Source organism: Ceratotherium simum, chromosome 18 (assembly GCF_057802395.1).
Source record: "Ceratotherium simum simum isolate JZ-2026a chromosome 18, ASM5780239v1, whole genome shotgun sequence".
In the NCBI taxonomy this organism is placed as follows: domain Eukaryota; kingdom Metazoa; phylum Chordata; class Mammalia; order Perissodactyla; family Rhinocerotidae; genus Ceratotherium; species Ceratotherium simum.
This window is the reverse complement of record NC_141917.1, coordinates 48572882-48596239: the sequence shown is the minus strand read 5'-3', so window position 1 is coordinate 48596239 and position 23358 is coordinate 48572882. Positions and strand designations below refer to the sequence as shown.

At 34.0% G+C, this 23358-nt stretch overlaps 1 protein-coding gene across 3 annotated transcripts in view; it reads right to left on the bottom strand.

Annotated features, from left to right (window-relative positions):
* Positions 1–23358, bottom strand: part of IPO11 (importin 11) — a 220664-nt gene that overhangs the window by 80613 nt on the left and 116693 nt on the right. For all 3 annotated transcript variants that reach the window (XM_087443318.1, XM_087443317.1, XM_087443319.1), the window contains 3 exons: positions 22363–22458; positions 21567–21680; positions 6412–6533 (listed from right to left, as the gene is read on the bottom strand). In XM_087443318.1, the coding sequence (XP_087299444.1) occupies positions 6412–6533; positions 21567–21680; positions 22363–22458 (332 nt within the window). The remainder of the gene's footprint in view (positions 1–6411; positions 6534–21566; positions 21681–22362; positions 22459–23358) is intronic.

Sequence of the window (23358 nt, the reverse complement as noted above, 5' to 3'; positions counted from 1 at the left end):
GGTAAAAAGAAATATGTTTATTAAGGGAAAAAATTCCCCAAAGACACTAGTGACTACTGTGATTTCCTGCTCTCCAATTTTTTCCCCTACAGTTCTTATTTGACAATCCAAAGCAACTGCAAAAGAACTATATTTACCCTAAAATCACTCCGATAAGTAGCGAGTAAAAGCAACCAAAGAAAGATCCACAGAGATCTAAAAGTAGTCACTCCTTGTAATACCGATGGCCTAGTCTGTGGGTGCTTTCTGAATATCAACCAGGTGAAATCCCCTTTTCTGTCTCTGCCACCAAACCTCTCTGCTTTCTCTTCCTCTCTACTCATGAAAATGGGGCAGAGGAAGGCTGAGATACTTGGACCTGAAATGTCTGGGATCCAGAATTTACAAAGCGGGCTTTTTGTACTATAGTAAGACAGAATTTCTTTTGGCTTTTCTAAACACCAATATGCAACATCCCTTATAAATAATACTCTTAAATGAAAACTTTAAACAAAATGACCGCCAGAGAAAAACAATTCAGTCTGTGTCTATGCACAAATTGACAACTGGCAAAGCCAGCTGGAATACTAGAGAAACTGGCAACATACCAAAAATTCAGTTCAATTCCCAAAGAACAACAAATTACGTACTACTTTTATAATTGCTGAATCCCAGGAAAGTAATTCTATTTGTCAGTACACGTACAGAGTATTTCAGTGTCTCTATGAAAACAACATTGCCATGCAGCAGAACCGGTCTGATATTGAAAAAATAACTCCAGGTACTGATTTAAGAACAAGCTTCCTTTGGCAGAATACATCAATTTTTTTCAAACATAAAAACATATTTTTTTCATACAGTATGAAATGTGATCTAGTAATATCAATTGTAGCAGCTACTGTAGCAGTAATAAAAGCAAGTAATATCTATTGAGTTGTTAACATGAATTACATAAAAGCAACTAATATTATATAAAAGAAACTAACATCCACTGAGTTCTTAGCATGAATGATCTCACTTAACCTTCACAACAGTTCTACAAAAGAGATACTACTATTAATGTAATTTTAAAGTTGAAGAAACAGATGTAAAGGAGTTAAATAACTTGCCAAGAATCAGTTAAAAAGTAACAGAACCTGGGTAGTAAGATTCTTAAAACTCTAAGATATGTATGTACTGATAATTTTCAGGGCCCCCAAAATCAGCACACAGTAATCAATCAACTAATAGTCAAAAGCCTTTGTGTCATGTAAGCTTCCCAAAGGTGACTAATGGTACAGCAGAACCATTTGAAAGATGTTTCCACCACAATGAGATACCACTTCACATGGACTAGCACGGCTACCATCAAAAAGTGATAGTAACAAGTGTAAGGACGTGGAGAAATCAGAACCCTCATATACTGCTGGTGGGAATGTAAAACAGTATAGCTACTTTGAAAAACTATCTGGCAGTTTCTCAAAGGGTTTTAAGAGTCCCATATGACCCAGCAATACCCAAGAGAAATGAAAACACATATCTAAACAAAAACTTGTACATGAATAATAGGAACATTATTAATAATAGCCAAAAAAAAGTAGAAATAGCTCAAATGTCCATCATCTGATGAATGGATAAACACAATGTCATATATCCATACAACAGAATATCAGTCACCCATAAGAAGAAATAAAATACTGACATAAGCCACAATATGGATGAATCCTGAAAACATACAAATTGAAAGAAGTCAGTCAAAAAAGACCACATACTGTGATTCCATTTATAGGAAATGTCCAGAATAGGCAAATCTATAGATACAGAAAGTAGACTAGTGATTGCCTAGGGCTGGGGGGATGAGAGAATGAAGACTGCTAAAGAGCACCTGCTTCCTTTTGGGGTGATGAAAATGTTCTAAAATTGACTGCAGTGATGGCTGCCCAACTCAACTCTGTGGATATACTAAAAACTACTGAATTTGTACACTTTAAAGCAGTCAATTGTATGGTCTGTAAATTATATCTCAATAAAGCTGTTACCACACACACACGAAAAAGATATTTCTAAGACATTTTTCGTGTGAAACACAAAAAAATTGGGAAGTAATTTTTACTGTAGAAAAGCTTAGGTTAAGGATTTACAGATAAAAGAAAATACTATAAAATGCTAAATAAGAATACAGGACCTAGGAGTAAAAGACACATCCTATTTTAAAGGATGAAAATAAAATTCTATTATGTTAAACACTCACTTAGGAATAGTCAGTTTAAACCAAGCATAATTCAGGTAAAACAACATGTGCACAATTTAAAAACTGTAAACTGCCTTTTATTTTAAGTATATTTAAACTATACCAAAATACAACTCTTTGGAACCTGTTATCTTGATTCTACTAGTCTAACATTTTAAAAGTTATAAAATGACTTAGAAAATTATCTTAGAAAATTCTTAATATTTCCAAATGCTGATATTTTATATACTATTCTTGAGATAAATGAGCATTATGGAGAGGTACTAAGTGTCCAATCCACGAAAGCTTAGTAAATCTGATACCCAGAGGACTTTATTATAAGGCCATTTCTCCTGGAAAGCAAGCCATCACACCTAAAAACCCAGTTGCTTTGCCAATCTCTTTGAATTATTCAACTAGCTTACGGTTAAATATTCCCCATTGGTGACTTCCTTAAACTTAAAAAAAAACACACACGCAACTCAAAATTCTTAAAACACTTGGTCTCAAAGCATTTGAAATTCTTAGAACTACATTATAAAAATGTGTCTTCAAAGATCAAGGATGAATTGCTACTTTAAAGAACAGAAGTTAAAGGAAAGTCTGATTATTCTCATTCTCATCTACAAGCAATAGTTTTTGTTTAATCTATGTCTTTCAAGGAAAACTCTCTGACAAAACATTGAAAGAAGTATACGTAAATAACGTTATTTTCGTATAAAAATTAGCTGAAGAAAATATTACTCCCACTATGTATAAATAATACAGACCCTAAGAAGGGGAGGAAATTCAAACTTGGAATTATTCCAGCTAAAGAAACAGTAAAACAAAAAGGAAACAAGACAGTTGCACTGAACAATTAAAAAACAAAGAAAAAGGCTGCACTATGTTCAGAAGGTGACCAAGAAGATATAACAAGAATGTATAGAATAGAGATAAAGAAAATCATGTATCCTTAAGTTGTGATAATAGAGAACACTACAAAAGATCATCAAGGAGAAGGTGACACTCCCTAGAACATATATGGTTAACACATTTTTTTTTAATGAATTAATGCACAGGTATACAAATACTCAATACACCTGAAAATGTACCGAATTTAAAATGAATGCATGTACACACAGACTTAAGCTTTTAGAACTCTGTACTGCAGTAAACGGATGGATGGATGGATGCGAGAGGGACAGAGGAAGAAAGGGATGAAATAAGAAGAGCTAACCTCATCCATCCAGACCGTTTACATGTAAACTCATTTAATCTTTATAATACTCTCATTTGGATAACACTGTTAGTAGCCTCATTTCAAAAACAAGAAAACTTAGGCACAGGGAAGTTAAGTAACTTGGCTATATGGTCACCAGCAAGTGACTAGTGGCACTGGGATTTGAGTATGGTTCTAAAGTCTATAGTCTTTACCAAATTCTGAACCAGAAGTAGTGGATTAGGGTAAAACAGAGTTTAACAGTTTCTCAAATGGTCATTCTTTAGAGCAGTGATTCTAAACTAGGGGTGGGAGGTTCTACTGGTATCGAGTAGGTAGAGGCCAGGATGCTGCTAAACATCCTACAACGCACAAGACAGTCCCTATTACATATAATCATCTGGACCCAAATGTCACTAGCATTGTGGTTGAGAAACTCTGCTGTAGAACAGTGTATTTCTGCATTTGAAAATCTATTATAACAAAAGGAGAAGAAAAAAACATTTCCCAATTTAGCCTGATTCAAAAAATCATTATCAACATCATTCTCTATACCTGCTTATTTCAGAAAAGGGAAATGTTATACTGCCAAGTCTAAAACATACACAGGAACAGGAAATTACTATTATGTGGGAAATTAACCAGGAAATATCACCCAGGATGCGGGGGGGGGGGGCAGAATTTCCCCAAACTCCAACAACCATGTAGTTGTAAGTAAAAGAAAAGTTAGAACAGGAGACGATAAACCTGCTGATCTAAATGTCCACATGACCTTCCACTAAAGCATATAAATATAAATCTTCCTAAGTTTTGTCATGGGCCCATGACTATGTGGCAAACTTCCAGAGCAATTAAGCTTTTTAGTTTGTTTTCCAGATCATTACATTTTCTGTATCAATCAATGTTTCTTTAGTCACTAAATCCATTAAGGACATTATAAAGTTAAATCATTATTCTTTAAAATTCTATTACCACATTATTTAAGACTTTCTTGGTACTCTTAAAATGCATAAATTCACTACTGCCCAACCGATTTTTCAATACTTCATTTTATTTTATTTATTTATTTATTTTGGTGAGGAAGACTGTCCCTGAGCTAACATCTGTGCCAATCTTCTTCCATTTTGTATGTGGGATGCCACCACAGCATGGCTTGATAAGCGGTGTGCAGTACCACGCCTGGGATCTGAAGCCGCAAATCCTCGGCCACTGAAGCAGAGCTCACTAACTTAACCACTACGCCAGTGGGCTGGCCCCAATACTTCATTTTAAAAACAAAAATAAGATATGATCTTCCTATCACAAAACTATCTCCTCACAACTTTTAAATTTGAAATTTTAAAGTTTAAGAGAATTTCAGGTCTGCCCCTCAATTTATATATATAGGTTGACACGAGCTCCAGTCTAAGTATTCCTCAGACTTACAGAAGCCTTAATTTTCCCTGGAGAAGCCAACTATTTCCACAACTTAAATATCAAAAATATTTTTGAACTATATACTTACATAAAATATTGAAGTATTCTCATACAAAATGTAAAACAAATATGGTTTAGATACAATTAGATATCTTTCTACACTTAACCTGTGTCATTTTTAGTTTTCTCTCAATAATCTCAGTACTTCATGTTAGAGAAAACTCTAACATGCTTTATTAACCTTAATATTTTTCCATTCATTAATTTATTCAACAAACGTCTACAGAATGTTGACTACTGCCAAAGACCAGGTCCTTTAACATTTCCATTTTAAAGGCCTGAATAATTCTCAAGTCACTGTTTTTCCAATAAGAGAAAGGGAAACAGCAATAAGTTAAAATGTAAGTAGCTTAAATTTGGTTTCCAAAAATAAATAAGATGCCACTCAATTTCACAGCAAGGAAATATGTTGGTCTTATGCATATCCACCTGGGAAGCAGCATCACCTGGTAGTTAAAAGAGCAAGTCCTGACATCAAGATGCCCAAGGTCAAACTGTGCCCTATGACATGCCACATACCACACCCTAGGCAAGTTACTTAACATTTCTAAATTATTTCTTTGCTCTATAAAAACAGGATAATCATGCCTACACCTTGGGACTGTTTTAAAAATTGAGATATAAATGTAAAGTACTGAGAAAACTATAAGGCACGCTGTAAGTGCTCCATAATTATTATCTATTGTTTCAGTATGAGGACAAAACAATTACCCATGTCCTTAATTCAAATGACTGTACTAGAAATAAATTGAACATAAATTTTTAAAAAGGATTTCTAAAGCTAACTTAAGGATTTATTTCATTAATTTATCACAAGGATGTACATGGTCTAAAAATTCCCTAAGACATAAAGATCTAACAATATATTATCATTATTCTTCTCACACAGTATCAAGACTTAAGGCCTATGCCTTTAAAATTGAAAGCACAAAAAAAATAATTAAAGCATATAATGCCAAATTCCACAAAGACAGGATAAAAACAAAGAAAGCAGATATTCTTCTTTAAATGTCCAAATCAAAGCATTTTGTATTTGCTTTATGGAAATGAGAATTTTAACTGAGTTCATAAAGCCTAAGAATGACTTCATCTATATAAGGAGAAAAAAACAACTTGCAAGCTTCTTTAGAGATAATCCAAAATAAATAACAAAATTATGTAACATACTTTTGAATTACCAGGAAAATAATATACTTTATGAAGTGCTATTGATATTGAAATATTATATATTTAATATATCTACATAAAAAGAGGACCTAAAATAAGTCTAATAAAATCTGATTATAAAACAAATTAAAATTCAGACAAGAATAAAAAAAATTGGTAAAATAATACAATCAAGTTAAACCACAATGCCCACCATTCCCATTCACATCTTTTTAGATCTAGACCAACACTTGAACCATATCATTATCTACTAACAAAATCAGCATACACATACATAAAATAACACTACCCAGCAACACACAGCAATACCAATGGCCAAAAATAGTGCTCATATTTTGATGCTTTAAAGAAACATAATTTTAAGAAAACATTTCCTCACCTATTATCAGATGGTAGAAGAGAAAGCAAAGCCAAAGCTGAAAGTTTTCTCCTTTCAGGCTGGGTAATGTTGTCCATGCGATCAACCCACATTTCAATCATATTTCCCAAAAGCTGGTCCATCTGAAAAAAATAAGAGGAGGTATCTCAAAAGATCTGAAACACTATTTATTTGTGGATAGTACTGTTAAAGGCTAAAATCTCATAGGGCATGGTTAAAGTTCAATTCCAGCAAACCACAGAACTGGAATACCAGCATTTGGGGCAAGCCTTGAGCTGGAAAAGAATAATTTGAGCAAAACCAGAAAATTACTCTAAATAATCTTGAGAGCCAATTAATTCTGAGCTAAGTAGATTTGTTCAAAACCAGTATGTAGCCAAGGAGTGATTTTAGTAACTTCATTTAGTAAATCACCAACCCAAAACACTCTTCCTGGTACACTAAAAGTACATGCATTTTTCAAAACTGTCAACTTGTACTTAGGTTATAGTTTATTCAGCTGGATGATTAGAGTTCAATGCTGAGAGTACAATTTGCTGGACTGATTTGTTGCTACTTTCAGAGGAAATGACAGGTTGCAACCTCAACTTGCAGAATTTCAAAGGCAAACAAACGAATCATTTCCCAGGATATCTGTATGCTATATGAAAAATAAACATAATATGGAATTGGTTAGTGTGATGGTTAATTTTACTTGTCAACTCAGCTAGGCTAAGGTGTCCAGTTGTTTGGTCAAATACTAGTCTAGATGTTGCTGTGAAAGTATTCTGTAAATGTGATCAACATTTACAATAAGTTGACTTTAAGTAAAGGAGATCACCCTAGATAATGTGGGTTGGGCTTCATTCAATCATGCGAAAGCCTTAAGAGCAAAAACTAAGGTTTCTCAGAAAAGAAGAAATCCTGCCTCAAAACTGCAACACAGAAATCCTGCTTGAATTTTCAGCCTGCCCTACAAAATTAGAACTTGCCAGTCCCTACAATCATGTGAGCCAATTCCTTAAAATCTCTCTCTTTTTCTGTGTATATGTGTGTGTGTGTATATACACATACTCTCTCTCAATCTCTCTCTTTCTACACATACGGACACACACGCGTACACAACTGGTTCTATTTTTCTGAAGAACTCTGACTGATACAGTTAGAATCTATAAAGCAAGACACAACCAAGTGCACTGATCACGTGGATTGAAAGTAGATCACAGGATTTGCTTATAAACACTTGTCCGCTTCTAGCACATTTTAAAAAATGTATTTAATATCAAAGTCTCTATCTTACAGATTTTGGTAACATAAAATCCATGAGGTAGGGGGCCGGCCTCGTGGCTTAGCAGTTAAGCGTGTGCACTCCACTACTGGCGGCCCAGGTTTGGATCCCGGGAACGCACCAACGCACCGCCTCTCCAGCCACGCTGAGGCCGCGTCCCACATACGGCAACTAGAAGGATGTGCAACTATGACACGCAACTATCTACTGGGGCTTTGGGGAGAAAAAGGGAAAACAAGGAGGAGGACTGGCAATAGATGTTAGCTCAGAGCCGGTCCTCCTCAGCAAAAAGAGGAGGATTGGTATGGATGTTAGCTCAGGGCTGATCTTCCTCACAAAAAAAAAAAAAAAAAAAAAAAACAAATCCATGAGGTAGATATTTTGATATTAACACTTTTCTACTTTTGCACTTCTATATCTTTTCCAAGACACACTTCAACACATTTTTTTAAAATAATAGTCAAAGAAACACTTATTAGTTCAAGACAATTATTTATACTTGAGTTTCCCAAATTGTGTGCTGTGTCCTAAAGATGCCACAGTGAACTCACAGAATATTTAAAATTATTGAGAAACACAGAGACATCTATCAGATACCGCAAGATACTAGCTCAAGATAGTTTCCAGTTTTAACATTATACTCCTTTCAACGACTTCATATCTTTGCAAAGTACTACTCAAAAATCAAGGTAGAACAGAAAATGAATGTGGAGGTGTCCAATCTGATTCCAAGGTTTGAGAATTTGAGTAGTGCTCGATAGGCATACATATTCTATTAGTCAGTAACTGGTTATCTAAGAATGAAATAAAAATATCATTCTTTCTTTAGATTTTTGTGTATTTTTTTCCAAAAGCTACTAAGTTATTAGGACAAATACATATTAAGTTGTTTGGACCTAACTACTTAGTAAAAGGACCTGTTAAATATTTTTATTTCTTTTGGCCTATGAGCACTGTGAAAATATTACTAACTTATAAAGGGCACCATGAACCAAGACAGTTTGCTAACTTCTGATTTATACCATGTTGTCTTCAATTCATATTTAATATGGAAACAAATGGTAGATGCTCTCTAGAAATACTGCAATATCTAGTAAGCAAGATTTAAAAGACAAATCATAACCATTATAAAAGCAAATAACAAGTTATTAAAATACAATATATACAACTGAAGCTACAGTAATATATCTAGTTGAAATAAAGATGCAGTCAACAAAAACAGATACCTCTATAGTCTAATTTTACTTACTTATAACTTCCACTATTTCATTTATTATAAAAATATTTAACAATAGCACATAGTGAGTTTGTGGGGACTTTAATTAAACAAGCAATTAGAATATGAGGGATCGGGCCGGCCCCGTGGCTTAGCGGTTAAGTGCGTACACTCCACTACTGGCGGCCCGGGTTCAGATCTTGGGCGCGCACTGACGCACCGCTTCTCTGGCCATGCTGAGGCCACGTCCCACATACAGCAACTAGAAGGATGTGCAGCTATGACATACAACTACCTACTGGGGCTTTGGGGAAAAAAAATAAATAAATAAAATTATACAAAAAAAAAAAAAAAAAAAAGAATATGAGAGATCAACAAGTTTTTCTGTAATGGGCCAGATAGTAAATATTTAAGGCTTTGTGGGCCATATGGTCTCAGTTGCAACTATTCAACTCCCCAAATCAGTCATAAACAATATGTAAACAAATGGGCATGGATGTGTTCTAATATAAAATGTCTCATAACTCACATGTCACAAAATATTACTATTTTAATTTTTTTAAACCATTAAAAAAAGTAAAAACTATTCTTTTTTTTTTTTTAATTTTATTACACCATTGCATACACTTTTTTTTTTTTTTTTGCAGGGGAAGATTTTCCCTAAGCTAACATCTGTTGCCAACTTCCTCTTTTTTCTTTTTTTCCCCCTAAAGCCCCAGTACACAGTTGTGTATAGTTGTAGGTTCTTCTGGTTCTTCTATGTGAGCTGCTGCCACAGCATGGCTACTGACAGACAAATGGTGTAGTTCCACACCGGGGAACCAGGCCAGGGCCACCGAAGCAGAGCGCGCCGAACTTTAACCGCTAGGCCATCAGGGCTTACTCGTAAAAATCATTATTAACTCACAGACTTTACAAAAACAAGCAGCAGGCTGGATCTGGCCCATAGCTCCTAGTCTGCTGACCCCGGGGAATATATAAGCACGTGGCTGCTAGGATGGAGCAAACGAAGTGTGCAGGGCCAAAATTTAAGGAGGCACTCACTCTCATCACCTCACTTGCCTCACCCTAGTCCTGGCCCTGATGATAAATGCACAGCTCCCATTATTATACAAACAACCTAAGAAAGATCTAACTGAAGCTTCAGAGACTGGGGCAAAGTTTCCCAGAGGAGGTTAGTTTTAAGGTAGAATCAAAAGATATTAGCAATCAACTAAAGAAAAGTGAGAGACTGAGAGGGAGTGTTCTAGGTAGAGGAAATAGTCTGTATACAAGGACTCTGAAGCAAGAGGGAGAAAGGTGTTTTCAAGAAATTGAAAAATATTCTGAGCAATGAATGGCCAGATCACGGAGTTCTAAAAGGAGAGTAAGAGACGAGGCTAAAGGAGTCAAGAACCAGATTATGGTAGGCAAACCCACATTAGGGAGTTTAATTCTAGATTTAATTTAATTTATATTTAATCCTAAATCTAAAGGAAAGACTCTGAAGAGGTCTGAAATAAGGAAGTGATAAAATCACACATATATAATAGAAAACTCAACTTGGTTGCTCTGAAGTAAACAGACGTTAAGGTCATAAAAACAAAGAGGACAACTGTAACAAATACTAATGACCATTTATAGTAAATCATGAAGCAACCAAAGAATTCTGCAGTATTTTCAGAGAACTAATTTCTAAAATCAAAATATTTCTTAAGCAGTATAATAAAAAAATGACGCGATTTCTCTACTTTGATAATGTTTGTCAATTCTGCCCTGGGAAGTGCAGATACAAACTAATCATGCTGAAGAGTCCAATTAAATAAATACCTACTGCAGAAAGAAAGAACTTTACACAGAAAGAAAAAATTTTATTTCTGACTGGTTCCATCACTTTTATAACTTTAAAGAATGTAAGCTATAAATATGTTTTCTATAAGAATAAAATAATTTTATAGCATTACATCCCCTGTAGAAACAGAATAAAATGTTTAGGCAAATGGTGATCTTTTCTTTTTCTCTCCAAATGTTATCTCTTTAGTATAACCTTCATATCTCTTTAGTATAACCTTCATACTAACTGCTATTCAAGAAATAAAATGTTTTTACATAAGATTTCATGAATGAGTTGATTCATCATGCATCAACAAAAAAGTACTTTCAACCTCTCTAGAATTTGCAAGATGTGTGCTGTTTCAAGTCAAACAATTAGGACTGATTAAGAGAAAAATCTTATGATCTAAGTGCAGGTCTTCAGGAGAGACATCTTCTTAGTATGAAGAATTTGTAGGATTTAGAGTAAGTTACCAAAATTTCTTACCACCCCCCCCCCAAATTTATCAAGTCTAAATTAAAGGATATTTCCAGAAAGAATAAGATGACAAGTTTCTAGAAAACAAGGCAATACTTAAGGAATAGTGCAGTCTTAGTTTTGTAGAAAGATAATGTTAAAGTATTCAGCTGCAAACATCTTACTGCATCTTTATAATCAAGTTTTTTACCCTAGAAGCATACTGACATTGCAAAAACAATTTTAGTACTGAATATATGCATTTGCTGGCTCCCTCTGAAATCCCACTAAAATAAGAGTAAAGAAATATAAAAAGCAAAGAAACATCCCCACAGGGTCTTATAAAAAGGAGACCACAGGGTCTTATTATAAAGAGGAGAAACTACAATGGGTAAAGACGGCAACAAGTTTTTGGAAGATGGTAGGTAGATGAAAGAGTGTTAAGTGACTTGGCAGAACAGAAAAGCCTAAAACCAAACTGCCTGCCAGGGGAATAACAATCTAATGCAAGCAGATTTGGTTTTCAAAACCCTGCAATCATCAGGCCACAAAGAAGACAGAGGTGAGGCACAGAGGTCAAAAAAGGAAAACTGGCTGAGAATCTGTATAGGGAACAATTAGAACCTTCTAGATCCCCTTCCCCACTCCTGAAGTAGTCCAAAGATACAATATTTGGAAAAATGAAATCAGAGAAGCTCGAACTCAAGACACAAAGAACAGGGGAAAGCAAGGTAAGGTACGAATTAAAATCAGATGATTTAAATGAAAATCTGGATCCTGAATGGCGAAATGCCGTCACCCCCAAAGCCCTTTTCCCCATCCTGAGTTCCACAGCACTTGTTTATACCAAAAGAGAAGCTATCTCTCAGAAGACAAGGGAAGACCATAGAAAAAAAAGGGCCTACAAATACTGTCATTTTCCAGTAAATTTCCCTACAGCACAAGTGTCATTCTTCAATATTCCAAGGCTCTTAATTCTAAATTAGGTGATCAGTCTAAAAAGTTTTCATCATTCAATATAAACAAATGACTCCGAAAGACTTCAAACAGTAAATGCTTAGAGGAGGAACTGTTCTAATGGTGACTTCTGCAATGAACCCAAGCTCCCTTCCTAAAGATATAAAACTACTCTTAATTAACTTGGCTTCCTCTAATATCTCACAACTGTTTTCAAGTGTTCAGAAGAGACAAACCTTTCTCCAAAATCCTTGCTTGCTTCAAAGCTATCTGAATTTACTGGAACTCATTTGCCTAGCCCTATATTTAATTCCGGTACATATATCTGATGTTCTTTAAAACCGTGCTCACAGTCAAAAGTAGCCATTGAACTAGATAATATTTCATTCACTTTCATTCCACTAGTCTCTAGACTCAAGCATGATGTCTTGACATTTTTTTGTCAAATCTCTGTGAAAAATATTTCTTCATAATGAAAAGTGAAAAAAGAAAAGATAAGAAAGAGTCCCATGAAAAGCCTATGCTCTAAATATAGTGTCAGAAATAAGCCTGAACCAGTAATAACAGTTCTCTCCTCAATCCTTCATACTGCCAATGGGCGTGAAGCAGTATCAGCCGCAGGTCATTATTTCTCTATAGTATAATATTTAGCCAAATGGAGGTGGCCTATTCTTCTCAGGTATTTTTTCAATGATGATTACTTGCAATAACAAGGAAACAGAACATTTCAGAAAATTTTCCACACGATGACTTTTAAACACAGAGCATCTAAAACACTATCCATTAGCTACTCAGTCCTGGGTAAGTAAAGCATGTTATTTTTGGTATAAAGACGATGTTTAAGCAGAGGACAGCGCAGAGGCAATTTCCTTTAAAATCTAAGAACAAGTAAAGCTATATTTTCAGAGCTCCATTTATGAAAATATATACTATGCTAGGTGACCCATTTCTCTACTCAATTCATGTTGCTATTAACAATTACAGGAGGTAATATGATATTTAAAATACTTAAAAATCAAAAAGCAAATATAAATAAAAAATTTTAAAGTCTTTATTTTTTATACAAATAGATATTATAACACTGCTTATCAAGCTATGTAAATGGTTGCACAAATCATTATCAAATCATTTTAATAATTTCTTCTTTTCCACCAAGTGAGGACACAGTGAGTAGTCAGTCAGCAGTTCGAAACCTGGAAAAGGGTACCACCAGAACTCAACCATGCTGGTATCCTGATCTCGAACTTCCGAGCATCCAGAACTTGCATCACCAACTGGAATATCTAGCCCCTGAAGATAGAAGAAACCATGAAAAGAGAAAAACGGTGCATCTCCCCATTGCCACCACCTCCAAACTTTGTGACCTTGGAGCTCACAGTTGAATGGAGGAGAAGACAGGCAAGTAAGCAATTCTGCAGTTTAATCTGAAAGACCACTGAGGTGACCTGTGGACAAGGGACTGGAGAGAACCCCAAGATTGGAGGTTATGGTAATATTCCAGCGACAAGATGAGGAAGACGTGAGCTGTGGCAGTAGCACTGGAGATGAAGAGAAGAGGATGGATTTAATGTGCTAGTTTACAAAAACACAGGAGATGAAGGAATAAGTTAAATAACACCAGGACACAGCTCAGATCAAGTTCTTTGAGATAATGAGCCCAGGTTTTCCCATAAATTAATGCCATATGAAAGAAGGATGTAGGTTGGAGAGCTGTACTAGAATAAAAGTTGAGGAAACTGTTGAACAAATGAGAGAAATATAGACAGTTAAGTACCATGAACACTCATAAGAAGAAAATGTCACAGGACTTGAGTGCTCAAAGAAGACAGAAGACCTTAAGACGAAGATATTGGACTAGATTGTAAAGGAGAGGTCAGAGTAGGCCACCCACAAAGGAGTGACTGTGGCTGGAGAAGAGCAGAGGCTGATGACTGATTCTTAGAAGATGCTCATTGTTTACTAGAGAGTGAAAAAGAGAAACCATCAAATGAGACGAAGAAGGAAATCAAAGAGAAATTAATCTACAGTGTCCTGGAACCTAGAGCAGAGAGGAATTTCAAGGAATGTGTAAATGAGTGTGTCAGCTAAAACCAAAGAAGGAAGTTACTATGACTTCCAGTGAGGTCACAGTTTTACTTTTTCTTTTCATTCCTCCCTCAAAAGTACTAATGTAATGAAGCAAATGTTGATAGTTTTCTTGCCATACATGAAAAGTGAGATGCAGAAACACGATGGGTCGACTACTAGGTATTGAAGACTACTCCTCGCTGTACTCAAATCCTAGAGATGTGTCAACATGTTCATGAATAATGTTGGGCGCATCACCAGATAATTTCTTTGCAAAAGTACTTGATGTTTTGAAAATAAAAACATCGATTTATTTCACACACACACAATAATCATTTCTAAATCATCTGTTGACATTTAAAAGTTGTAAGTATGACCCTTTCTTTGATGCTGCTGAAATCAGCTGAATAATATTCATTTGAATCAAAATTTTACCTTAAAAAAATGACATCAAATATTTTCAACTATCTTCTCCCTATGTTTATAGTCACTAGGCAATCTGCAGTCTCAGTAAATAGGATTTTCTCTTAATGTTCATAGTCATGAATCACCTTTCATCTTCCGTTAAACTGCAATTACATTCAAATCTTCTCTTGCCCTTCTAAATACTATTTGGGATAACATCTCCAATGTCTATAAAATTCATCCAAAAGTCACATTTAATTGTTTATCCAAAAGTCATATTTAATTAGTTGGTTTAATTTTATTTCACTTTCAATAAATCAAGCTCTACAACCATCATTTGGCCAAGTTCAGGATACAATAAGTGAATAAACCTAAAAACTCAATATATTTTTCATCTGTCATCAAAAAAGAGTCCACATAAGTACACAATTTTTCTTGTAATTAATACTTTGCTTTGGTTGAATAGTATGTCACATTTCTTAATTTCTATATCTTCCACTTTTTTCGTAATTTTCTTTCTTTCTTTTTATATATGCAATCATTTTTGGGGGGGTCAAATCTATCTGCTTTAATACCTGAAATACTCTGCAATAGAATAAACAGAATTCTAACAGATTTGATATGTTAACATTTCCACTCATCATAATACTGGGAGTCCTAACCAGTACAACAAGGCAAAAAACCAAAAGCATACAGATTGGAAAGGAATAAGTCAAACCACCTCACCTTACAAATAACATCATTGTATATTACAAACGTCTAAGGAATCTAAAATAAAACTACTGGTAGGTTTACTAAAGTCACAAGACACCTAGTCAATATATAAAAATCCATTTCATTTCTCTTCATTACCCGAGAACCACTGGACCCCAAAATTCTCAAAACACCATTTACAATAGCATTAAAATCTAGAAATACTTAGGATAAATTTAACAAAATACATGTAAGACATGTACAAAAAAACTACAAAACATTGCTGAGAACACTAAAAAAATCTCAATAAATGCACATCCACATTCATGGATTAGAAGACTCAGTACTGTTAAGCTATCAATTCTCCCTAAACTAATCTATAGGATCAACACAATCCCACTGAACATTCAAACATGAATTTTTTTTTGGTAGAAATTGGCAGGCCAATTCTAAAACTGATATAGAAATGTAATGGACCTAGAATAGCCAAACCTACTCTAAACAAGAATAAAGTTTGAGGATATATACTATCTCATTTTAAGATCTATTATAAAGCTATACTAACCAAGAAAGTGTGGTAGCAGAAACATTTAGATCAATGAAACAGAATAGTCGTAAAACAGACACACACATAAATGGTCAACTGATTTTTGACAAAAGTACCAAGGAAATTCAATGGGAAAAGGCTAAGTCTTTTAGATAAATCATGCTAGAATAACCTATAACATGCAAACTTATACATGTATATGTGTATACATATGTATTTATGATGTATATGTTATAACATGTATATAACATATAAAATAACCATTGAATTTTATCTCCCATCACACACAAAAAATTAACTCACAATGAATCATTAACCATAAAACCCAAAACTATAAAAACTTTAAGACGAAAATATAGGAGAAAATCTTCATGACCTTAGGGTAGGCAAAGACCTCTTAGATCAGACACAAAAAGCATAAATCATAAAATTTTAAAAATGATAAATGAGTAAACTGATAAACTAGTAAAGTATATTGATAAAGAGCTTCTGGTCTTGGAAACATATTAATAAGAAAATGAAAAGGCAAGCTGGAGACTGGAAAAAAAAATATTCACAATACATATACCCAAAAAAGTCTTGACTCTATAGAATATACAAGGAACTCTTACAATTCAATAAGAAGACACAACACTCTTTAAAAATTGGCAAAAGATTTTAAACACTTCACAGAAAAAATACAAATTGTTAGTAAGCACATAAAAAGACGTGCAATATCTTTAGTAATCAGGAAAATGCAAAACCACAATGAAATTTCCATTAGAAATCCCTTAGAATAGTTAAAATGAAAAAGACTGACAATACCAAGTGTTAGTGAGGACTAAGGAGCAACTAAAACTGACACACACTGATGTTGGGACTGTAAATTCTACAACCACTTTGAAAACAGTTTGGCAGCCTTTTAAACATAGACTACACATATGACGCAACAGTTTCACTACTAGGTATCCACTGAAAAGAAACCAAAACATATGCCCACACAAAGATCTGTACATAAATGTTCCTAGCAGCTTTATTCATAATAGCCAAAAATTGGAAATGACTAAAATGTCTGTCAACAAGTAAATGGATGACTAAACTGTGGTATATTCATACAATGAAATACTACTCAACAATAAAAAGGAATGATTTACTGATGTATGCAACATGGACTAGTCTCAAAAGAATGCATATTATGATTCAATTTTTTGTAAAAAAACAAACACACACCTTTTTACTTTTCAAATATTGAACTACTCCAATTGCACAGTTTATATTAAAGTGCATATTTAAGGCTTGATACAACTTCCAAATTACTTTTATAGTTCTAGCTTTAATGGCTGCTCACTGCAGTCCTGATATTCTTCCAACTTTATGATTCAATTCCTGATTTCCAAATACATTATTTAAATCTCTCTGATGCTTATTTAACGTGTGATCGTAAACATAAAACTTATCAAGAAAAGTTTTGTGACTTACTTGATTTACATCCTTTATTGCATATTATTAAATTTGGTGACTTAAAACCAAATAAAAACATGAACTTGTTTTTTAACTTCTGACTGAAACTATATACTTTCTCTCTGGAGTGACAATGGCACCATTTATACAAAATTCAATGAGGTTTTCATATAAATGTTTGTTATTGAAATATTCTTCTTAAACACTAAGTTTATTATTTCATTATTCTTTCATCTACCTACATGAGATCAATAACATCATAAAATATCTTCAAAGTCATGAATTTCGCCTTTTAAGTAACTTACATAAATATTCCAAAAACCTTTTTTCTCATTTCAGTAAATACATGTTTTCTAACAGGTGGAAAATAAATCTAAAATGTAATAGTCCCATCAATATTAATTCTTTGAAATTTTTACTAAATATTTCATGTCTTAAGGTACTCTACTAAAACTGCATAGTAGATATAATTCAAAAAATGCCAATGGTACTTTTCCAAATGTTTTTGTTCACTTTGACAGCGAAAAACTGTTTATTATTTCAATCAATTTATTATTTAATGTGAATTCATGATGTTCCCTAATTTTTTCTTGCTGACTGCTGCAAAAATTCTTTACTTCATCAGAAACATTAATGGAATATGACTGACATTCTGCTGAAGTGTATTTAGAACTTTCAACTTTTGAATGATATAATTCTTGAGCACCTTTGCATCCAAATTTTATATCATTAGCAATAACAAACTACTATATTTTTGTTGAAACAATAAAAGTATTTTTCATAGAGATTAGAGATTACTCTGCTTTACGCTGCACCAAATCCTACAATTTCAACAGATGTTCCAGACTGTTCTAAATGCTTCAATATATCAGATGTTCTATACTGCAATTTGTTATTAATATAATCTCTTCACTGTACTCTTCCATATTCAAAAGATTTGTTTACAAAACTTAGAATGATAAACTGCTTCATAGTAGAATTTACACTACTAATTAATTATAGCATTTATCAAGGTTATTGTTATCCTATTTTCTAATTAGTGGGACTTCAATATTTTAAAATTTTTAATTTTAAAACTCAAAGACAGGGCTGGCCTGGTGGTGTAGTGGTTAAGTTCACACGCTGCACTTTGGTGGCCCGGGGTTCGCAGGTTCGGATCCCGGGCGTGGACATACACACCACTCGTTAGCCATGCTCTGGCAGCGTCCTACATACAAAATAGGGGAAGACTGGCAGAGATGTTAGCTCAGGGCCAAACTTCCTCACCAAAAAAAAAAAAAAAAAAAAAGATGAAAAAAGCCGGAGGACTCAAGCTTTCTGATTTCAACACTTACTACAAAGCTTTAATAATCAAAACAATGTGATGATCACATCAAGACAGACCTATAGACGAATAGAATAGATATAGAATAAAGAGCCTAGAAATAAACCTTGCATATATGGTGAAATGATTTTTGACAAGGGTGCCAAGACCATTCAATGTGGAAACGACAGTTTTTTCAACAAGCGGTGCTGGAAAAATTGAATATCCACATGCAAAAGAATAAAGCTGGACCTTCACCTCACATTATATATAAAAACCAACTTAAAATGGATCAAAGACCTAAATGTAAGACCTAAAACTCTTAGGAAAAAAAATAGTACAAAAGCTTCATGACATTGGATTTGGCAATAATTTCTTAGATATGGCACTAAAGGCACAGGTAATAAAAGAAAAAAAAATAATAAAGTGGACATCTTGAAATTTAAAAAATTTGTGCATAAAAAGATACTATCAATAGAGTAAAAGGCAATCCACAGAATAAGAAAAAATATTTACAAACTATATATCTGATAAGAGATTAGTGCTTAGAATACATAAATAACTCCTAAAACTCAACAACAGAAAAACAACCTGATTCAAAAATGGGCAAAGGACCTGAACAGACATTTCTCTAAAGAAGACACACAAGTGGTCAATGAGCACATGAAAAGATGCTCGACACCGCTAGTCATTAGGGAAACGTAAATCAAAACTACAATGAGATACCACTCATACCTATTAGAGTGGACACTATAAAAAAAAAAAACCAAACAGAAAATAAGTGTGGGCAAGAATGTGGAGAAATTGGAACTCTTGTGCACTGTGGGCAGGAAGGTAAAACGGTGCAGCTGATATGGAAAACAGTATGGTGGTTGCTCAAAAATTAAAAATAGAAGTACCATGTGATCCAGCTATTTCACTTCTGGGTATATATACCCAAAAGAACTGAAGGCAGGGTCTCGAAGAGATATTTGTACACCCACGTTCATAGCAGCTTTATTCACAGTAGCTAAAATGTGGGTGCAACTCAAGTGTCCGTTGACTGATGAATGGATAAGCAAAATGTGGTATATACATACAATGGAATATTATTCAGCCTGAGAAAGGAAGGAAATTCTATATGCTACAACATGGATGAAACTTCAGGACATTTTGCTAAGTGATATAAGTCACAAAAAGACAAATATCGTATGATTCCATTTATATTAGGTACTTATAGTAGTCAAAATCACAGACATAGAAAGTAGAATGGTGGTTGTCAGGGGTTGTGGGGAGGGGGAATACAGGAGTTACTGTTTAATAGGTATAGAGGTTCAAGTTTTACAAAACCAGAAGAGTTAGGGAGATGGATGGTGGAGATGACTGTACATTATATATATTTAATAACAGTAAACTGTACACCTGAAAATGCTTAAAATGGTAAATTTTACGTGTATTTTACCACAATAAAAAAAATTGGGGAAAAAATTTTAACATAGTACCTAGTTTTTCTTTCTCTTCCTACAGCACGCTGGACATATCTCTAACATAGAGCCTATAATACTATTATGAAATTGCCTGTTTAAGTACTGTCTCCCTTAAAAGAGTACTATAAGCTTGTCAAAGCAAGTTTCTCCAGTGTCTAGTGGAGAAGCGCCTGTTCGAAGATAGGTAGGAGGCAGCAGAATGTGGTCGCTAAGGCATCAGGCTCTGAAGTTAGGTTGCTAGGGTTTGTATAGCAACTCCATCACTTACTACCTCTATGAACTTGAGCAAGTCACTAAATCTCTCTAAGACTGAGATTTCTCATGTGAGATAGAAACAAAAATACTATTATTTCATTGGGTTGTTATGAGGATTTAAAATAATACATCAAATTTATATTATTGTTAAATATATTGTTATTATTAAAATCACTCAACATATTTTGTGGAACTCAATTGAATAAACACTTTTAACTGTTTAACATTACCCCATCACAGTTAAATTTAATGAAGCTAATGAAAAAACACTCCTATCTGTTAATCAAAACAAAGGCTAGGATCTCTAATTAGATTAGTCTAACTCTAGAAAAACTATACATTCTAAAATTTGCACTTCCTTACTCTGGATTTCCTTGATATGGAAATAGTTACATTTGTTTCAGCCACAAACTAAAGATTTCACAAATGGCCTCCATTCTAGAGATATCGGTCAAATACATTCAACCTTCCACATTTTATAAATCTTAACAGAGTAACGACTTAAAACATAAAAACCACATTTTAATATAACGTATATAGTCTCAAGAAACCAACTCACCTAAGAACCTATTCCATACTTACTCCGGTGGTTGGTTTCAGTTATAGTATTTTTTTTAATAAGCCTTTGCTGAAAAGGTCATTTCCCACAATAATTATGATGGAAACACACTGCACGGCATTAAGAACAAGTTCATTAAAGGAATGAAACAAAAAAAAGTACATGATTATATGTAAAGTATTATTGTTTCATTTTATGTATGAGTAAACAAAAACTGCAACCATAAACAAATCAAAATTCTATCCTATGGCTAAGCAGAATAAAGCTGCCTATTTTGAGAGAGAATAAAAAGTAAGTTTCAATTGTCATTCATAGATTCCTTTTTCTCTCTTCTCCCAAATTATAGGTACAACGTAAGTCATTAAAGATTTAAAATATAAAAGTTAAAATACTACAAGACTTTTATAGACTCATTATTTTTTCTTTTTTTAAGATTTTATTTATTTATTTTCCCCCCAAAGCCCCAGTAGATAGTTGTATGTCGTAGTTGCACATCCTTCTAGTTACTGTATGTGGGACGCGGCCTCAGCATGGCCGGAGAAGCGGTGCGTCGGTGCGCGCCCGGGATGGAACCCAGGACGCCAGCAGCGGAGCGCACGCACTTAACCGCTAAGCCACGGGGCCGGCCCAATAGACTCATTATTTTACCAAGTTATTTCCAATCTTTATTTGGATAAAGACATCCTTCAATTTAAGTAAACTGATTCTTACCTCCTGATTAAACTTATGTGCCATCTCATTAAGAAGTGAAGAAAAGAAACTAGTGTTTTGTAGCAGGACTCGACCCATAACTCCGAGATATGTTGACATCACTACAGGATACCTCTGTACAATTAAAATACAGCATATGTAAAATTGTGTTAAGGTACAACTATAAACAATTATAAACAATCACTGACATAGTAACAATCAACAGGAATATGAAATAACAATATTCTCCTTCATATTACTTCTTTAGAACGAACTGCCAATATTGCCTGATTTCTAAGTAACTTACTAAATATATAGGTTATAAAATGTAATATATATGTATTACATATACATTTATATGGATTATATACATGTATATATAATAGAGAGAGGGGAACAGAGAAAGAACGATGGTATATTTACACATTTATATTACTTTAAATGCTCTTAATGTACATAGTTACATGGATCTAGTTAAAAGCTCAACTTAGAAAATAACTGGTGTTTTCGTATATTTAATATGTAACAAAACTAGCACTATTTTTTCCCATTCCTCTGCTTCAAATCTTTGTGTATGAATACACATGCAAATAAGTGAAAGCGATGAGACAGCAAAAGAAGTCTATATCTTCCTATGCGGAGAAAGAAAAACTGTATAACTACCCTGAATTTACTTCAAACTGATTCAATAATAAGAAAAGCTTTCCTTTCATATCTAACAATGAAGAAGAAATAATTTTCCAATGAAGAAGGAAAATAATAAAAACTAGAACCCTAGAGTCCAATACTATCCTTAGAAGCTTAAGAAAAATCTTACCTCCCCTTCTATAATACCTCTGAAAACACAGGGCAGAATTGGTTGAAACATTTGCGGGCCTAATACAGGGTTCACTTTAAGGGCGTTTTCCACAACCTAAAAACCAGAAAGACACGGTAATATTTAATAGTGCAAGTCATTGCTTCATGGGAAACACAGGGAAAGAAAGCAGCGTATTAAATATCACCTACCAAATTTGAGAATACATACAAGTACATGAGGTATTCAATATTCTGGCACTAGACACACCTTTACAAGATAATTCATTAAAAATTGCAATTTGATATAATATTTAGACACAGCTATACGTCTTGCATAGAATTTATCACATTCTGATAACATAGGCATCACGTTGTTAATGCAATTTTTATCTTTGCATTTTAAACAAATAATCCTTACAAAATGTTGCACTAATAGAGGCAGCAAAAGGCATTTCAAAGTATTGGCTTTTAATAGTGAAAAGGGAAGTTAGCAACAACTATACTCACTGTCCAAAAATAAATCTACACTTAAGTTTATCAATAAATTGGATGAAAAAGGGCATGTTGCATACACACTGCATATTTATTAAACGTGAAATGATCTTATTTCATTTATAATGTAATCATATAGATTACTAATAATGAGCATTGTGTTACAGGTGAAAATTTTGAAATATATATTATTTTATGAGTGAGATGGGTTCCCTCTATAACAAAGATAGGTAAGCATGAAATGAAAAGTGGGGTGGAATTTTTCTGTTTGCTTATTTTTGTTTTATTTTTTAGGGAGAGAGGAAGGCCGTGGTCAGGAAGCAGCAACAAGGACCAAGAAAGAATCTACCTTGCTTCCAGAGGTCCCACTGCTGGAGGGGTAGGAATGAAAACAGACACCATGTGAGAAGGCTGTGGGCAAGTACTAGCCTCGAGACAGAGCCAGGTTTCCCATAAACTTTCAACAATGTTTCTTAAGATTGACTACTGGGGGGCCAGCCGGGTGGCACAAGTGGTTAAGTGC